The sequence below is a fragment of the Rhodnius prolixus genome, unplaced genomic scaffold (genome assembly GCF_049639745.1).
Source record: "Rhodnius prolixus isolate KJV_2025 unplaced genomic scaffold, Rpr scaffold_1, whole genome shotgun sequence".
Lineage (NCBI taxonomy): Eukaryota > Metazoa > Arthropoda > Insecta > Hemiptera > Reduviidae > Rhodnius > Rhodnius prolixus.
In genome coordinates, this window is record NW_027411581.1 from 48,186,511 (window position 1) to 48,206,768 (window position 20,258).

Sequence of the window (20,258 nt, forward strand, 5' to 3'; positions counted from 1 at the left end):
AACTGATACGGAGGAATTGAATTTTTGTTCCGACTTTGTTCGTTTTTCGATTAACTTGAGAAAATTCAGTAAAAAACTGGATGACACCATTGGCTGCGTGAGCACATCTAATTAGTTCCTTTTTGTATTTCTTTTAATTAAATGAAATTATATAATTACGATATTACTTGTTTATCTCATTTACATAGTGCCAATGTAACACGGAATAACAAACACTACCGCACACCAAAAGAGTTTGAGTAGCTCAAAAGATCACCCACAAAAAGAGAGGGGATGGAAAAATAGTAGTCTGGAAGCAATGTCTTGGTTTTTTAACAAGAATCGGAATTTCCTCTCGACATATTGTTCTCTACATTTTGAAATATTTTATTTAATTTTACATCCACAAGATTCACACAAACAGAGCGATGTGTAAAAAAACAAAACAAAACAAAAATCCTCGCAGAGCTAAAACTACATACTTTATATCAAACCCTTAAGAAAAATGTAGGTACATAAAACTTTACAAAATATGACTAAGTGCAGAAGCAAAAATAAAAAATGAAATTACCAGAATGGTGTAGCTATTCATAAAATAAAATTCCGAATTCTTAGAACACTATCTAGTAATATAAATAGATTCATTTCGGCTTGAAAACAGACAAAGTTAAATATTCTGGTTTCAATATTAGAAGGTACTCTAGATTAAAAATAGTTCAATCTAATAGAGACGAATATTAGAACCTAAAGAACAATAATAAGATATAATAAGCTTGTTGACTTGCAAACAACAAATAGAACAATTATATATTAGTTGGATAATCTCAATAGTGCTACAAGTCTGGTTATTGACATATTGAAATTAACATATTTGACCAGGAGGTAAACGCTAGCAGATGAAGTTCATTGAAGCGCGCAAACAAAATCTTTAACGGTATTGCAAATCGATTCCTCAGACTTCTAAACCTTCGCGTCCACATTTATTACGCCTCACTTCCTTAATACACATATTTATTTAAGTTTTATTAAAGTTAACATGTAAATTGCAGAAAAGAAAGTGATTTTTATTAATCACCGTATGAATTAAAAAAAAAAAACATTTCTAAATAAAAGTCAACAGATATATAACCCACTCTACTAAGAAACTGGGAAGGTCAATAAAGCATAAATAATCTAATAATAATTAAGTGTTATTTCTGTTAGAATCATCTTTAAAAATAAAAGAAATGTGAGCGTAGAGTAGGTCAAAATTTGTACAAGAAAAAAGCTATCACTAAAATAAAAACTTGAGTAAAAAAATCTTACAAATAGAAAGTCTTATTACCTTGTTTTTTTTTATAATCTAGTTTTACAAAATGAGAATGGATTTTACCATGGCTTATGTGTTTTTAAGTCACAGAGCAAAAGTTACACATTTTACTCTAGCTATTAACTGAATATGTAAAAAAAAAAAAAAAATTCATTTCTAAACATTTGAAATGGAACTTACAAAAAGGTTAAAGAAATAAAACTAAAAAGTTATTATATTTCTTAACCTAAATGGCAGAAGCAATATATGCAAATTTTATATTCCAAATTTTATTTTTAATAATAAAAATTCAATTAATTAATTGAATGAATCAACTATAAATTACTTTCTCCTCTCACTGTTAAAAACAATTATGTCATTCTTTTTAATTAAAAAAAAAATAAATAAATAAAAAATAAATTTAATAGTTAATTTAAAAAGAAAAATTTCGAATAGTTTCATTAATTTTCTAGGAAAGAAGTACTGAACATCTGTAACAGTAAACACTGACAACATTCTATACGAGAGAATCCGAATTTCACATCTATTTTATACTTCAATTATTTTAATATTTTCAATATCGAATTCTAGTAATTAATACAATACTGCAGTCGAATCAACATTGACTTAAATTAAAAAACAATGAACAGTCAACTATTAAAAGATCAATAGAAAATCTATCTATATTAATCAACTATCAATAGAAAATAATACTCAACTTTGAAAGTTCGTCAAACTTATTAATGCCTGCCAATAAGAAGTAGTTATGAATAAAAATAATTTGGACTTTTTTAAATCAATATTGTATAAAAAATAAATAAATGAATAATCTTATTCTTTCAACTCAATAATACTATTAGTGTGACCATTCAATGGGTTATCGCGATTTGGACTTCTTGATTTCGAATTTGATTTAGATTTTGACGTAATATATTTCCTGGAACGTATTGGGGAATGAGAATACGTTCTTAATGGCGAGCGGGATGATGAACGAGAAGCAAAAGATCGTGAACGTGAATGAGATCGCGGGCGGTTCAAAGAAGAAGATGAGGACCGAGAGGATGAAGGAGATCGAGACCTAGACCGTGATCGAGAACGTGATATAGAACGTTTTCTATAAACAGATCTAGATGAGGATCTAGATCGTGATCGAGATACAGTATGACTTCGGATTTCTTTCTTGTTACTGGTGGCAGGGTCAATGCGATAAGCCTTAGCACACCCTTCATCACTACTGTGAGATCGGCTTCTGTATTTCTGCTTTTTATCATTCAACTGAAATCTTTCATTTTTGTGGTGGCTACTGTTTCTTAATTTAGTCAGTGGAGTTTTTCTTCTATTTCCACCTCCAATTTTATCTTCTTTATCGCTGTTATAAGTAGCACTAGATTTAGACCATCCCCTAGATATCCTGTTCAAACATAATTAAAATTTTAGATTCAAAAAGTAACAACTTTAGGTTAACAAAAATACTAAAGATTCGAACTCAATTTTATCATATCATTCGTATTTCTTTTCAGCTAATAATCAGATACGTTCAAAAAAAGCTTATGTATTTAATTTATTATTTTTTTAATTTTCTTTCCTGTTCATCTGAATTGATTTTTCTCTCCATAAGAGCTTTACGAGTACTTTAACATTCGCCTTCGAATTTAGTTTTTTCGAAAGGGATCATTTTTATTGGAATTTAGTATACATTTTCTCCATAGAAGTTAGTATAATAACTTACTTTTATCATTTAATTTAGAAACATATGAATAATTTCATAACTTGAAAGACAATACTTACTGTATACTTCCCTCTTTTTCTCTATTTTCTTTACTTATTTTTATTATTTAATTTTATTTATTTTTTATTTTTGGAGTATGTGAACCTACGATCTTAACTTCATATTATTTCATACCTTGCCCTTATAACTGACCCCCCCCCCCCAAAAAAAAGTAATTTCATTAAAGTGCATTTTTGCCATCTTTTTTTTTAAGGTGTTTAACTTTTTTTTAAACGCAGTTCGTTAAAAACGTGAGCATTGATATTTGATACCTAGAATAATAATAATAAATCTAAATTAAATGGAGAATGCTGCAATTACTTATCAAAATTATTTCACAGATGAAGTCGGCCAGCATAAAGGTCTATGATATTCAACAAATTTTAAAAAATATTTATGAATTAATACAATAAAATTATTTTTATGATATCAATTGGTACAAAGTTTCCAAAAGTACGATGGATTTTTTTTGTTAGTTTTCTGTACGCGCAGATTAGCCATTATGTCGCTGTTGGGGGTAGTACATTTAATAAACCTGTTGATAACTAATTATTTATATGAAGATTTGGTTAGTTTGGATATGTTTGAATATTGCCTCAAGTGTTACTACTGGATTGGTTTTTTGTCAGTATCAGCTGTAAATTTGTAGGTAGTTCTAAATTGTTTTCTATTATGGCTTGCCAAAATATGTCCCGGCCTTTATTCCTTTAGGGCAGTGGTTCTTAACCGGTGTTCCGCGAATATGGTCCAAGTGTTCCGCAAAATTTCAATTTTAAATGTATTGAAAATTAGAAATATAATAATAGAGTAGATATGTTTGATTCTCTTCAAAATGAAAAGTACGACGAAATCATTCCTGATATAACAGAACATTTAACATTATTAGAAGCCAAACTTGAAAATTATTTTCCATGTTTAAAATTTTCTTTAGAATTTTATGATTGGATACGAAATCCATTTGGCATTTTTGATACATCGCATGCTCAATTTTCCTTACAAGAAGAAGAATTAGTTTCTCTGTCAACAGACCGTACCCTTAAAATGCAATTTTTAGAAGCAACTGTTGATGAATTTTGGATTTCTATCCAAAAAGAATACCCCGCTTTGTCAAGAAAGGCACTCGAAGTTTTAATACAATTTTCAACATCTTATTTGCGAGTTGGGTTTCTCAACATTAACCAACATAAAAACCAAGAAAAGAGAAAGACTTACTAATATAGAAGAGGAAATGAGGGTAGCTCTATCTCAAATCAGACCTGATATTGTTCCAATATGTAAGAATCGTCAGCCACAAATTTCTCATTAAAAGATTTTTGTAGCAACGTACTTTTATGTTGATTAGGTATTTGATTAATTAAATTTTCAGAATTTATTTTTTAAAACTATGTAATAATTTATCCTTTTTAATTTTAATTAATATATTATATATCTTTTTTGAAAATTATATTCGATTTTTTATTATTCATTAATTTTAAGTTCTTGCTAAATACCGAATTTCAAATTTTTTAATGTTAGTGTTCCGCGAGAAAAATATATACATAATTGTGTTCCGCGTCTTTGAAAAGGTTAAGAACCACTGCTTTAGGGGAATGCTAAATTAGTTGGTTTGAATCCGCTTCTGATTCCTCCCCACACTTGCACTGCCAATGGATACTTACATGGGTTTTTAATTCACATACAATGTTCAAGAGGGATGTTGCAATACTTACGAAATAAGGCCCTGTAGCAAAGTGAGAAATCATTTAAGAGGAACATGGGAAAAAATTAGAAAACAGAAATAAATAGAATTCATGAGCTTTTTTCGAACTTGCTATCTGATTGAAATTACGAGCTAAAAGTATTGTAAAATATGAATGAAATGTTTGAACTTATTGTTTTCTTCATACTGTTTAAAAATAACTGCTATAAAATAACTAAGTTCGTATTTAGACAATATAGTGCACGAAAACTCTGGGATCCTATGAAATAAAAGTGATTTAACACCAGCTCCATCGGAAATCTGTTCAATATTAACTGTCTTACATTAAAAGAAATTGGAAATGCTACAAAAATTCTAAGATTTTATGAAATCCTTACAATCCACTAGGCCCACTCCCCCCTTCTCATATTCTATTCCTAAGTTTTGGTGGTCGGCTTACTTATTAAGAAAATTGCCTTACAGTTATTTGTTCAATTTTTATTATAAGCCTCAGTTCTTTTTTTTTATTTCTTACTTTTTGGTTTTTTATGTAATACATAATGTACATAGATATATTATAAGCCATATACATAATTATGGAGTTTTTCTTTTTAGAGTTCTTTTTTAGACTAGGATTTGAATAATTTTCAATTTAAAAAACTTTTAATTTTCTGGTCTCATTACTTGTTCTGTTACGTTGTGAAGATGGCTACATAAAAAACCAAAAAGAAATGAAAAAAAGTTATATATATTTTTATATAAAATTTTTTATATATATATAAAGTCTAGAAATAATAATAAATTAAATGAATAAGTGTAAGAAAAATAAATGTACCTGTCGGTTGATTTTCGTGTTCTTGACCTCGATCTTCTTTTTGAATTGTAAGCGCTGTTTCTCCCATTATTTTTCTTATCCCTTGACAGAGAACGCTTTCTATTCCTAGATGTAGTTCGTCTTCGTGAATATGATCTAGATCTGCGCCAATCTCGGGATTTCCTTCTTTCTAAAGAGACTGAACGTTTCAGGGGCGAGCGAGATCTTCTAGCAGATAATCTTTTAGAAGATCTTGACCTCCTAACTGAGCGCGATCTACGGCTGCCACGATTTCGAAATCCTCTTCCTGAAGAATTTAAATTGATAATTTGTAAATAAAAGTAAAAAAAGGTTTTTTAAATATCAAACGTTATAAAAATAGCACACTTTATTATACCACTACAAATCTGTCAAAGTTACTGTTAATAATTTTTTCATTCCTATCACAAAAAACTTACTTCTTCCACCTGGTCCTCCAAATCTGAAGTTTTCTGCAAGATCTTCCAATTTTGGGTTTACCACTTGATGAGCTTCTTTAAGGATTGCTACTAATTCTGCTGCCTGTTTAGCATTACTCCGTGTAAAAAAACTGTAAGCTGTTCCAGTTCTCTTGGAACGACCTGTCCTTCCAATGCGGTGAACATAATCTTCGGAGTTATTAGGGAAATCAAAATTGATCACAAACTTCACATCTTCGACATCTAGTTAGAACAATGAATAAACAAAAAAGACAACTGATGATTAACAGACATTAATATACCCTAGAACATTGATTTATAAAATCGCTTGTGGCAAATATATCTGACAATATAAAAATGTTAATAACCCATCAATCACACATAAGTGATACTTATGAATGTAATTGACTTATGAAACTTCATTCCAGGTATTTAAAAAAAAAAATTGTAATGAAGTAAAGTGAATTTCAAACTAAATGCTTCAAAAAATTTTTTATGAAATTAATACTGAAAAAAAAATAATTTGTTTTCAATTTCTTCAATAACTGCGTTTTAAAGTGAGAAGTTCAATCAATTTGTTTTAAGGTATACATGAATTTGTCAATTTGCCAGCAATGCATTTTATAATTATATTTCACTTCCCATTAAAAGAACTTAGTTTAAATTTATTTGTTTTTCTTTTTACTACTCACAAGTAAAACATTCAATTAAGGGCACTTCTGAAAGAGAGACAGAGAATGAGAGTGAGAACGCTTCCTTATAAAGGGTCTTTTCAACATTAGTAGGTCACTATCACTTACCTATTATTAAGGAGAATTAAATACATTGCAAAAATTCTGACTGTGATGTATATTATTCAAACGGAAGTACCGTTTTCAGAAGGATTTTTCACTTTTTTGAGATTTTCTTTTGATTTCATATAAACAAGATACTCGCGCAGATCTGTAACTTTCATTTGGACATTTTTTTATGAATAAACATGAAAGTCAGTTCTGGTGAAGAGGGACGGTTATGTTTTGTAGTATCATTTCCATAATACAAACCGTAAAAATTAAGTATGTTTAGGAATTTCAAGTGTGCACTTGAGAATTTAGTAAAAGATAGTGGTGTTTATGGTCATAACAGATTTTATTATTTATAAATAAATGAAAAATATTACCATCACTTTGTATGAATTCTTACTAAGCTGTTATCATTAAAAAAGAAGAAGAAAAAAAAACAATTTAATTTGTAATTACTATTGTTCAGTGGTGTGTAGGTAAGTCTAACTATCTTACAGAGAGAGTATATAAACAATGCAGATCGAATTATGTCTAAAAGTACTTCGGAGCATTTTCAGACCTCAACACTGTCCAACATTTACAAAACATTTTTACACATTTATACAATTGAATACATAAGAGCAGGAATTCAAGTATATTCGAAATTCATAATCCGGCTTTCATGTCATATAATCCACCTAACTTGAATTTTACAATCAGACATAACCCAAAATTTTTTATTTTAATATCGACAGTTTCTTTCAAGTTATGAAACAAATATTTATTCTGCGCCTAAGTTAATATAAAATAAATCACAGATTTACTACAATGGCTAATACTTACGTATTAAGGCTAATTTTCTTTCACTAGCACTGGGCATGAGGGAGCGGACCATGCGTGCCCTCAGAGACAAAGGGCTAAACACAGAAGCCCTCATCAGTTCGCTCTGATAGTGTGGTGCCTTGAGTACGGCCTGGGGGCCCTTGGGGGCAGCGCCCCCCTTGCCCCCGTACCGAACCCTACACCTGTACCTCATTTTTCTTATGTTGGCCGCTCAATCGACCTGAGGACTTGCGTTGTACCGCTTTCACTCCAAATGGCTCTCTTCTCGGATGAGTATGTGATTGTCTAACTCGTGTTATACAAAAGATTTTACTTGCTTTTGTGAAGAGGAAAATTTATATAAAATACTCTATCGAAGACATCTGAGACTGATTAAAGAAATTACCGCTATTTAAATTATATGCATTTGTTTTAAACATTAAACGAAGATAGAGCATAAAGGGCCTTTAAGAACTTATAATATAAAGCTTTAAGCACTTATTTCTTTTATTTTTTACTAAAATGTCAATTTTTGCAGTTAAGTTATTATGAATATCTAATTATTCTATTACAAATTATAGTATTTTTGAATACACACATAATGAAGCCATTTTTCTAATAGGTTTAATCAATATCTATTAATTTTTGATATATAACAAAGATATAATGAATTAATATATATACATATTAGTTAATATATTATCTAGTATATATATAAACTTCTTATAAAGGGTACTTTTCTTCAACAAGTAATTATTCTACCACAGCCTCTTTGACTTAAGAATTTATTATATAGTAATTAGTAATATTCTGCGACTTTCTTATGGCTCGGGTGTACTGGGAGTTTTATTAATGAAGTAAAGAATTTTAGGAACAAACGAGCAAAGAAGTTGGTCTAATGTAACGAAATACCTGGAGATATAAAAATAATGTTCACACCCCAAATAAGGGTAAGAGATTATATGAAGGTTTCAAAGTGAATAAAATAAACAAAATGAATAGATAAAATGCAGAATTACTTTAGGAATAATAGTTGTACTATCCCTTCTAGCAATAACAGTCTTAAGCTTAATCATGATGTATTTAGGGAGAATCAGTTTCGGTTAGTTAGACAATCACTTTTTCGTGCGACGAGATGAGCAGCTGTTGTACAGGCAAATCGGTGCTGTGAGAATGAGTGCGAGTGCGTCGGTGCCGGTATAAAGAACAATGGAAGGAAGATATGGCAGAAGCTGGGTTGCAGCGGCACGCCCACGCATCACACCAACCTTAAGCACAGCGCGCCGTATCACCAACAAAGAGTAGGGAGAAGTCGGTGGTGAGAGGAACACAACACGATCCATGCTCGACCAAAAGAGTTTGCGTTTACACAACAAACAAACCAAGCATTTTCGCGTCAATGTCCCCCTCTGTAAAAACAAAAGAGAAAAAAAAAAGCAAAACAAAAAGTTAAAAAAAAATAAAATGGCTCCTTTCTGAGATGAGAAAAGATCAACTCACATTTTATTTTTAAAGATTTACCCTATGTATTGAATGTACAACTGTACGCTTATTTAAGTAACGGAATAGGATCTCGAATCTGCAAGAATGTCATTAGCTGTCGTGTTGACAAGATAAGCCTTCGAAAAGTGGCGCTTTTAATTTAAACAAAAGAGTAAAAAATAATTTTTAAAACATTATTTCTGTTCTATTTCAAGAATTTAAAATAATATAATAATGCCTAAAATGTAACTCACCAAGTCCCCGAGCGGCCACATCTGTTGCAACAAGTATAGGACTTCGACCGTTTCGAAAATCTAAAAAGTTTAAAAATGAAATTTAAATTTTAAAAATCTTAATCATAGGTCACAAAGAGGTCGTCGTATAACAATGTCTTATGTGGGAGAAGTGAATAGAAAATTAACCATTACGTTCTTAAGATTACAAAAAAAATATTGATGTCTTAAAGTAGTGCTGAAAAGCGCTCTATAGGAATGGTTGCGGGCTTGAATCTTTAATTTAATTTCTGCACGTTAACTGATAGTACGAATTACATTAATAAATATCCCCAATTAATTTCTTAGCAAACGTTTTTTGACTACCACTCCTAAAAAAAAAATTACTTACTTTACTATTCACTTAGTAACTATTTCAACTGTCACTTTAGTTTACAGTCTCTTAATGAATTTGTTCCAGAATTTTTTCTGCTTAATCTCGACTAATCCTGACTTACGCTTGTAAGGAGATAGATGACAAAACTGTTTTTCATACCATAGGGTCAGAAGTAAACAATTTAGAATAGAATGCCATTAAAACGGTCGGGTAAAACAGACGTAAAAGGGTTGATTGACAAAAACTTTCCGAAAAGGGTAAAGTTCATCCAAAAACACCCAACTTCGACATTTATTTTTCTTTTTTCTACAAATGATAAAATTCTCAAATTTTCTTGAAAATATTGGGCATATACTCGTTTATTAGAGCAATTTTTTTTTTTTTGTTACCACGTAGATTTGGTAGATTTCGAGAAAAAAGTTGCTAAAAGTGAGCAAAAATGGCATTTTCAAAAATTGTTCTTGTTCTTTTTCCTTTTTTTTTGTAAACAACGTATCGTCTAAACGCATGGACTAATTTTAATAAGAGAGATGTCATTCGATTCGGAATTTCATGTAGATGAGCGTTTTGGGGCTCTCGACGCTTTACACTTAATGGGAAAAGAGTTAGCCCGATGTATCTAAGGCCCCTCTCTCTAAAACTATTATTATTAATAAGTGTAAATCTTTGCCCGAATTTGATAAAATTTGGCAGGAAGCAGAGGTTAAAGCTTCCATACCATAACATTGCAGTGCCATTCTGCTCGAAAATTTGAAGTTTCTGCGATTTTCCATTCCTGAGATATAGTGGATAAACTCACTACAGAGAAGTAAATTCAGTTCAAACCTAAGCCATCAAAGTCCGATGGATTAGAACAAAGCAAATTACTTTAAAAAAGAGGTGATTCCCAGGAATTCCTTGGTGTCTGACCCTTAGCCATCTTGCTGATTTGTGTACCTTTTATCGTTTATTCAACCTATACACTTTACTTTTTAAACTGTAAGTTTTGTTAAGATCATCTATGATGCCATGAGACCTTGTGTACAGACAGATCTTTGCCTCCGGTTTCTGCTCAACCAATACTTTACCAGGTCAATTGGTTGGCGTTAAAGACGCATGATAAGTTCCCATACATTGTGCATCTCAGATCACTCCACCAAATCACAAGGTAGAGATGGTGAAAATTAACCTACATAACAGCAAGTACGCCTTAGCTTGCTGAGTTTTATTCAGGCACAAGAGTCAACATTTAATAAAGGTAGGTTCGTGAAGAAAGGCTTTGTGAGAAGTGGAGGTACACTCTTCTGGAGCAGGTACACGAATTCGTGGATAGTCGATGCTTCTTCACCCAGGTAGTTTTGCTCCTGGAATTTAGTTGCGATGTGTGTTGGTTCGCAGATGGGTGGGTGACACAAAACTGTTGGTCTCGTCATATTTGCTTAGAGTGAATCCTCCCTAACACCTCAGGAACTGAAAGATTTGGTCTATTTTTTTTAAAAAAAAAAAAACTCACTCCAAGTATTATAGAATGTGATGCATGTCTAGGGTAGAAGCGCCACTATTGTTAGAGATCAGACTGTTTTCGACTTCGTAATGAACACCGTATTAAGATTCTATGCTACCATCATTTGTAACAAGGATTAGCAGGCAAGAAATTACTAGGACCAAGCTCATGATTGGCCTTACTCTTTCTTTTAAGAATATTATCAGTCCGAATAATGACTGAAGAGTTAACTCAGAGCTTCTCTTTTCAATAATAGGATTATTAGGTTTAATCTGAGAATTTATAAGATTTCCCATTCTGCATAGACATCCAAGATAGACGAATTGGAATGCGAACTCTACACTTCTTGGGGATAGACTGAGTGGTCCGTCCATTCAGGCTCGAGAGGTAATACTGAAACAGTCTGAAAGGAGGTTAGCATTCTTCATGTTAGGGCTTCGTTTGAAGAAACCTACGCTCCTAGGATCACAAGTTTTCTTCTTTAGAAAAACGAAGATAAGGTTGGGCGCTGTTCCCGAAAGGCTGCCATAAAGAATTCTATGAAATCATGGATTGGTGGAATTCACAACCGTCCTGGATGGAGTTTATCATTTCTGTTTCAGAACGTTGTGAATTTACTAACAAAGGATTTGATAAAGATCGTTAAAGGTTGTGATGTTTGTATAAGTCCCAACAGGTAAAAGGTGGAAGAGCTTAGGTAGTTTCCTCTTAAGGTAACTGTTCGATTTCAAACCCATGACTGAACGTTAGTTCCTACTTTTACGTAATTTTGCTGTTTTTCTATTGAATAGCTCAATGACCCAAAATGTTTTTGGTAGGGCTTGGTCCCTTCCCACAGACAAATAATAATGTCATAGTAAGTTTTTTAAAAGAAATAATATTATAAGTGCTTACCTTTTAGCACGTATTCTCTTTCACTCTGCTTTTTATCACCATGTATACAAACAGCATCGTAACTTAAACGATGGAATATTTATATTAAAATATGTATTAATCTAATTAAATAATGCATGCTATATAAATAAGAAATAAATGCATACATACCCCTCTCTAAGAATCCTCCTAGTAATTTCATCCACCCTTCTTTTTGTTTCAATGAAGATGATGGTTTTGTTTTCTTTTTCTGACATAATTTCTTTGAGCAAAGAGGCCAGCCTAAAAAAAAAAAGTCATACCTTTATTTCCACCAAAAATTAAAATATCTTTTACGAACTATTACTGGAATTACTGAATTTACTTTTGTTCTTTCTCATACTCTTGACAAACGTCAACAATTTGAAGAATATTGTGATTAGCTGATAACTGTAATGATCCTACATTCACTTGAATATAATCTTTAAGAAAATCTTCTGCCATGTTCTGAACCTCCTTTGGCCACGTGGCTGACCACATTAAAACTTGCCTGTCAGGCTAGAATGATAAATACTTTAGAATGTTCAATATCTAGTACAATTATAATTTCTCTGGAAAATAAAATAGTACCCTTATCTGTTCTATTATCTTTCTGATCTGCGGTTCAAATCCCATGTCTAACATTCTGTCAGCTTCATCCAACACAAGATATGTACATCTCTTCAGATCTACCTCACGACTTTCTAAGAAGTCAAGCAGCCTACCTGGAGTGGCAATCACAATTTCAACTCCACGTTTCAATTCCCGAGCCTGTATTTATTTAAATAATAATCATGTTCAAATATACTCAATGAAACACAAAATTAGGAATTACACACAAAATTATAAATTTAATTTAAATTTACAGTACATATATATTACTTTGTTAAACACTTTTTCCAACTAATCGTATACCATTAGTGTATTTCTAAAAGAAAAAAACATGTATTGCGTTTTCCGGCAAATTAAACATTTTTAATAAAATATTATTATATATTTAATATTATATTATAACTTGTTATCTTGGTACCTCGTTATGAGCATTAAGAAGTGTGAGAGGGCCCATAAAGAAGTGAACTCTATTGCTACTTTCATTCATTAGTTTTTTCAATCAACAAAATTTACCTGTAAAGATTTTGATGCCCCACCAAATACTGCCGCATGAGATATATCATCTGTTACATCATTAGCTACCTCCTGTATTTGTTGTGCTAGTTCTCGAGTTGGAGCAAGTACCAGAGCTATTGGTCCATCTCCCCGTCTTATTGGTTCTTGGGCGTGTATGTGAACAACTGCAGGCAGTATGTACTGCAAAAAAATAAATAAAATAATAATAAAAGTAGATTTCTTAGAAGTTTTCCTAAATTAACTAGGGTACAATTTGAAATTTAGATACTTCGGCAAATAAACTCAGTAAGTAAAGTAAGTAGTAGTAAAGTAATTGCCTATTTTTTCAGGCGGGCTTTTCGTCCAACTACCAATTAGGAGTCGTGGACGGAGGCGACTAGCAAACATACTTTACTGTAAATTTCTTTTATTAACCTTTAAATAATATCCAAGGCCTAAGACCGGGAATCGAACCCAGTACCACAATGCATATTAGCTTTGCAGGTCTCGCCTCCTAACCGCTCGGCTACCGTGACGCCTTATAAACTCAGTATGGATTTAGGATTAAGACCCGTTCTAAGAAGTGATAACAGTTTATCAGTAAGTAAAAAAAAATTTTTTTAATTATAATATTTCAAAATTATATAACAGACAAATTTCTCCTTCCTTTTTCTTTTTCAAATCAACACGTTTAAAGGTATAATATGTTTATAATTATAATATCGAAATAAAAATATTCCATATCAATTTGATGTTGGAATATTTATAAACGACATTCCTAAAAGCAAACATGAAAATAATATTCTTACAGATAAAGTTTTGCCAGATCCAGTTTGTGCAATGCCGACCATATCTCTGCCACTTAAAGCTATTGGCCAACCTTGCCCTTGAATAGCTGTGGGTTCCTTGAAACCCAGTTTCCTGCAAAAATAAGTCAAAACAAACCACATCAGATTTGAAAATATTACTTTTGTACTGCCAATTCGTTACAGTTCAAACTCATTTACAATGGGGGCCAGATTCGTTTCATTATTCAATATATTGTACATTCATGCTGTATTTGACACACCTCTCTCTAAATCTAATGAGCAAATAGTAAGTAGTAAGGTAAGTGATAGAAAAATAAACAGTGTAGGTGATAATACGTTTCATTTTTAACGAAATGAAGACAAACCTGATCTTACTCTGACCCTGTTAAATTTGTTATAAGTAAGGGTAAGATTCACTAAATACACAAATTCAAGGTCAATAACCGACAATCCCACCGTAGTAACCCCTCTTTAGAGAAATAATGACATTTTGGTAATAGAATAAAATTATCTCTCTCTGGAGATCATAGCTCCAGGCATTATTGCAATCAACTCAGGGTAGCAAAAAAAAAGATAAATTTAAATTTGACAAACATTTTCAATTAGTTGCGTACTTATACAGTGAAGGTCTAAGTAAAAAAGAATAATATTGCTTTCGGTTACTGGACCACATTCTTTTATTGGATATGTTCCGACTGCCTAATGTTTATAAATTTAGTTAAGGTATACTTAATTAGCTGCATTAAAAGAGGACCTTCTATGTTAAATGGAAAGAGAGACAGCTAGTATTATTCAGACAAATTGCCTTACTGTTGGCGGGGAGGAGTCAGTTTGTAAACTCACTATATGGGTTGTTGCCGAGAGTCCTATTGGTATTAAAAACCGCAGACCATCAAGAACTTATTCGAATTACTCGAATTCTACAGAAAAGAAAATAACTAACAATTGATAAAATAACGATCGTTTGTCACATACATCACAATTCAAACCTTTTTCTCTTCCTGTTTTCTAAAGCTTAAGCAATTCCTCTTAGATTAGTAAAAAAATATGCACGATTTAGATATTTCTTCATTATATCCACTATTAATAAAAATATTAAGATTTTTTTTTATTTTACCTGAGCATTCTTAGGACTGTTTCAGAAAAGCCAGCCTCTTCAAATGACCAAACTGGTCGTGGTACATCACGCCCTTTTAAAGTTATGTCACGATCAAGTAACCAATTTTCAATCTCATTTCGGCTCCTAACAACGTAAAAATTATAATAAAAATTACACTAACAGGTACTTAAATACGAAAACCTAATATTAGGTAGATTGCTAAATAACGAAATAAAAATAATCGAAAAACACCTGTCTTCCACGTCCGGATGAGGCGTATAAAAATTTTTTCTGAACGGTTCCAATCTTGACAAATCCCAAAAGGGCTTTCTAAGAAATGCACCAGCACCCCTTCTGCCGCTCCTAGGTCGACCACCCAAACTTCGAATACCTCGACGATCCCTTGATCTTGATCTTGAACGATACCTATCCCGGGAGCGTGATCTTTCTCTTCTTCTGTCACGAGATCTAGATCTAGATCTAAAAACATTTTTTCTGATGAGATTGATGATTCAATTAAGTATGACGTTCACTGATACATTTACAAAAAATAAATTTTTTAACAAATCAATGTCTTTAGTTTTTTATAGATACATAAGCTTGATAAAGTTCTTCCCTTTCAATCTCATTTCAGTAATAAATTTTGGAATTCATATAGTAAAGTATCGAGTAATATCTCCAATTTAAGAGAAGAAATTATAAAAACAAAAAATTCGCTTCCTAGCAGGAATGCTTAGTAATTGTATAACAGCCTAGTTTACTAAACAAGTTAAAAACTTGTTTCCCGTTAGGATTCACGAGGAAGGTAAGATAAAAAATCAACTAACTTTGAAAAATAAAAGTTGATATAAGGATATCAAAAGTAAACTAAATCACATTTGAAAGCTTTAAGCATACTTTGCTAGTTGCCGACAAAAAATGTAACACTGGGAAGTGGAGCGAAAAGCGGCTTCTACCAACTAGATTAAACTGACAAAATTCAATGTTGATTGTCAGCTGAGACTGTTTAGAATTGTTAAACAATGAAGCTTTTTGCAGAGAAATCGCTCCAAATTTAATAAAGACTGACCAAATAATAGAAGTAACTTTAAAATAAGTGCATTTCTTGTTTTTACTTCAAATGAAAAAAATTTACCTTTTACCAAGTCTTCCCATTATAAAATACTCAGAACTCCAAGAATTTGTCTCAAATTCAAATATGTTGACGGTAATCTAATCAGAAAGAGAACAAGTGTGGACGTTGAGTTGTAATGACCTGAAAAGATAAAAACAAATTCTAACCTTACCGCCAGTTACAAACACAAACCATAAGCAGCAAATGTGCTAGGTTACTTTGTTAGGTTATGGTTGGGATTGATTACAAGACAGAGAAGATGCAAGCTTGTTGGGCCAATTAAAAAATTTAGTGCCTGAACCCAGAGAGTAAATCCTACTCTGTAAAAGTCACTCCCTCACTGTTACTGTAACTGCTGAGTATGTGTAGAGGTGTACATGGGCATGTACAATGAACAGTATTAACATTTAAATGTTTATTGTACTTTTATAAAAGAAGAAACAAGCATGTTATCAACGATATAACATAGAACTGCTTCCTAACCACATTTTCAACTGCTGATGCTCATATTTGTCGGAGTCCCGACATACATATGTACATAATGTATACATACATACATGTATACATAATCATTTTTATTAATTAATGAACAGCATAACAAATTTTGAAAAGAATGGAATGGCAATCTTCTACTCTTTGTTAACCAAGAAAATTTATAGAATTTTATTATTTTCTTCTAATATTCCTATTGGCAAAACTAATATATATTCGTAAAATTTTATTAAATTAATAAGTTTTATCTGAAATATTTAATGGCGATCTTAGAAGGAAACCCAATACTTTAGCCTTGTGCTACTGAATTTGGGTGAATATTAAAAAAGTCAACTGAATATGAAAGGTTCTTTATTTTACGAAATAGTACTATTGGCTTGACATCGACATAGTCTGAACTTATAAGGGTCTAGCGTGGGATATACAAGAGTAGAAACACGTGAACTCAAAAATTATAAATTGATTTAGTATACATCTGATAGTTGCAAGAGAATAACTTCGATTTACGGTAATTCTGTATTTCATTACTCTTTTTAAACTATTATTTCACCAAAATGCCAGGTTTCAAACTTTTGTATTACCAATTTTATTGATTATATCTTGATATATGTATACTTGTATATCTTCTTATATTTCTTCGAACTTTCTCGATTTTTTTTTTATTTATTTATTTTAGTTCAACTAGTTGCATAAAATATTATATTCTTGAACTTTTTAAAACCTTCATCACATATCAAACAATACAGAAATATTTTTATCTTAGGGAAAGTGGTGTTTCTATTTACGTTATTGTTTGGTGTTAGGTCTTGCTGTAGTTATTGATTTGGTAATTTATGAATGCAAACACAATTTTAAAGCATAAAAAACCCTATGAAGCCTTTTGATTACCGTTTATTCAAGTTTATCTTAGAAAAGTAAAAATTGTAGGATTTTACCGTTTTTCAAAGAACGTACATATTAAACATAAAAACATACATATGTAAGTATAAAATACAGAAAATTAACAGAAAAAAGAACAAGAGGTTTAGATATAAGAATGCAACAAACTTAAATTTGAATATCTCGATCAGTCTCGCCCAGAAGTTCATGAATAATAATTTTGCAAATATGTTACAAAGTAATTTATTTAACATTGTACAAAGTAATTTGTCTTTTAACATAAATATAAGCAGAATATTTTATTAATGTGAGTATTAGGTCTGTCAGTAGATTTTAGATTTTAGTGGGAAATCTCCAAACAAGTACGATAAATTGACTTAGCAAATTGACGCTATCTTTTCAAAAAAATATTTACGTTTAATTGTTGAACTTTTAATATTAGCAATACAACAATATTTAATAAAGTTATTGAAATATCGATGCTAGTTTTATTTATGTGGCCTTAATCTGAGTAGAGTAGGAGAACAGGAATAGTCTCCATCCCCACTCTTCAGTTTCCATCTCTGGTGTGGGTCAGCTGAGTCGCTCCCAAATAAAGAAAATTGGGAGAAATAGAGATTTATTGAGGATTTGTTCCATTTAGTAGCAGTTTTTTGTTTACTTTTAAATGGCTGGACGTAGAGTAGCAATTACTGCAATAGACTGGGCAAAAATTGCAGAAAGAGTACCAGATGGACAAAAGCAAAAATTTTTGGCATTCCGTGCCAAATCTGATTCATATTTGAGGAGGTTAGTATTTTTTTTAATTAACTATTATATCCCAAACTCCGTTAGTTATTTTCAATTTTTTGTAGGATGAATGCTAACCCTGAAAGTCCTCCTAAAATTGATTGGATGTACTATAAAAAAGTGGTTCCAGTTCCAGGAATGGTAGATAATTTCCAGAAGCAGTACGAGAGCATGATTATACCATTTCCAGCTGATACCGCTACGTCTCTTATCAGTGCTCAAGAGCAGGAAGTTGTATGTTCCTTTCTTTTTATAGATTTAAAATTCTGTTCGTTTGTATTTTTTCTTTAAGGCAATTTTATAAGTATAAGTTCAATGCAAGTTTTTGAAAAGACTACTTGCCATTTGTATTCAAGCTTCGCAAATTATGATAAGCCTGTTTAAAAGTATTTTTGACAATTGATAAATTTTACCTTAATAGTGATTAAATATCTGTTTTAAATTAAGCCGTTAAGTATTACATAAATTTAGGCTAAAAGCTAAAAAATTTATAGTTCGTGAGATGGCTCATATTGTATTTTTTAAACGGTTCTTTACTTCCCCGATTTTATCCGTAATAGCACGCTTTTTTTTTGTGTCCCGTACTAGTTTCCGACTTTCACCCATCATCAGAGAATATTTAAACCGTTTGATATACAAAATTTGACTTTTAACTATGTTTCCTTCTCACACATGATGATTGAAAGTCCGAAACCATTCAGAGGTATAATAAACATGCGTACAATGACGAATAAAATTGGTGATACTATCCTGAACCTAATTTTATCTGTTTTAGAAAAAGGAAATTGAAGCTTTCAAGGAGGCCAGCAATAAAAGAATAAACTCTTACAAAGCGGAAGCTGATCGAGTCCGCGGATTGTTACCGTACGAGCAGATGACAATGGAAGATTTCCGTGATGCTCATCCAGATATGGCTTTAGATCCAATCAATAAACCAACATTTTGGCCTCATACCCCTGAAGCCCAGGTGGGATATGCTACCAAGGATGCTTCGTCTGGTGCACATTAGAGTGAAAGCAGTGCAATTATTACATAGTGACAGTAAAAATTGTTAATATTTGCAGTTTAGTTTGTTACAAAGCTATTGAGAAGTAACGCCCCATATCATTTAATTATATTTCATAAGTTTGAATAGTTTTATTCTAATTTAAAGAAATAAAAATTACATGGGTAGATACAATTGTGTTAAGCGTTTAATTAAATCTGCTGAAACCTTGTTAATTAAAAAATATACTTCATCCTGGTGAGAGAAGAAATGTGCTATCTTAGAACCTTATCCTTTTTTTTTTTCAGATACATGTACATTTCGTAAAGGAGTTAAAAAACGTTGCAAATAACATTAAATAACACCTTTAATTTCAACTGACTTTGGTACTTTGAAAAAAGAGTAGCGACCATTATTTCTTAGCAGGATGATTTAAGTGCGAAATGTACTTAATAGTTCCAAAGGTTCTGATTCATTATGCCAAGCATACTACAAGTCCTTGCAAGACTGTAAATTATGGACTTAAAAAAAATAATACATTTAGCAGAAAGTATTGACAAATTGACGTAGCCTTTCGCTTACGCGGTTTGAGAGCTTATTGCGGCCAGTAAATAATGAGTAAATATAAATGGTAAACTTGTAGATGTGGAGTTTTATATCTTTTAGCAATAAATTCAGAGGAGATGGTAATGACAATATGTAATTCGGGTAGATGTCTGGTCTTTAACTGGGAAATCTCCGCAACGCCAAATTTTAATTTGAAACTTTCCAAACAGATTTCCGGAAATAGTTGTTTTTCAAAGCGATGAAATACTTTTCTCAAAATGAAAAACTTGGATCTTGATCAGAACGTAATCCTTTTGAATATCGAGATGTAGATTTTAAATTAGCGTTTTTTTCAATTTAGGTAATTCAAAGGCACGATGAAGATGAATTAGCAGTCCCCTTATG

At 31.5% G+C, this 20,258-nt stretch overlaps 2 protein-coding genes across 2 annotated transcripts; one reads left to right on the top strand and one right to left on the bottom strand.

Annotated features, from left to right (window-relative positions):
• Positions 1–342: 342 nt before the first annotated feature.
• On the bottom strand, positions 343–16,634 carry LOC141449084 (uncharacterized). Its single transcript, XM_074118150.1, has 14 exons — positions 16,381–16,634; positions 16,184–16,303; positions 15,301–15,528; positions 15,067–15,192; positions 13,950–14,061; positions 13,159–13,341; positions 12,625–12,804; positions 12,380–12,552; positions 12,187–12,297; positions 12,037–12,098; positions 9,305–9,364; positions 5,986–6,228; positions 5,549–5,834; positions 343–2,678 (listed from the first exon to the last, which is right to left on the bottom strand). Exons 2-14 carry the CDS (start codon positions 16,201–16,203, stop codon positions 2,099–2,101), a joined length of 2,364 nt encoding a protein of 787 aa, XP_073974251.1. The 5' UTR covers positions 16,204–16,303; positions 16,381–16,634; the 3' UTR covers positions 343–2,098.
• A 1,430-nt stretch (positions 16,635–18,064) lies between these two features.
• On the top strand, positions 18,065–19,578 carry ATPsynD (ATP synthase, subunit D). Its single transcript, XM_074118305.1, has 3 exons — positions 18,065–18,322; positions 18,388–18,556; positions 19,098–19,578. Exons 1-3 carry the CDS (start codon positions 18,201–18,203, stop codon positions 19,329–19,331), a joined length of 525 nt encoding a protein of 174 aa, XP_073974406.1. The 5' UTR covers positions 18,065–18,200; the 3' UTR covers positions 19,332–19,578.
• The last annotated feature ends 680 nt before the right edge of the window (positions 19,579–20,258 follow it).

What these genes read in the sequence shown, in the direction of transcription:
- LOC141449084 (XM_074118150.1), bottom strand. Translation starts at nt 16,203, where the DNA reads ATGGGAAGACTTGGTAAAAG. An exon ending in GAGTATGAGAAAGAACAAAA is followed by an intron (nt 12,298 to 12,379) that starts GTAAATTCAGTA and finishes TTTTTTTTTTAG; the next exon opens with GCTGGCCTCTTTGCTCAAAG. An exon ending in AAGAGAATACGTGCTAAAAG is followed by an intron (nt 9,365 to 12,036) that starts GTAAGCACTTAT and finishes TAAACTTTTTAG; the next exon opens with ATTTTCGAAACGGTCGAAGT.
- ATPsynD (XM_074118305.1), top strand. Translation starts at nt 18,201, where the DNA reads ATGGCTGGACGTAGAGTAGCAATTACTGCAATAGACTGGGCAAAAATT. An exon ending in TCTGATTCATATTTGAGGAG is followed by an intron (nt 18,323 to 18,387) that starts GTTAGTATTTTT and finishes AATTTTTTGTAG; the next exon opens with GATGAATGCTAACCCTGAAA. An exon ending in GTGCTCAAGAGCAGGAAGTT is followed by an intron (nt 18,557 to 19,097) that starts GTATGTTCCTTT and finishes TATCTGTTTTAG; the next exon opens with AAAAAGGAAATTGAAGCTTT.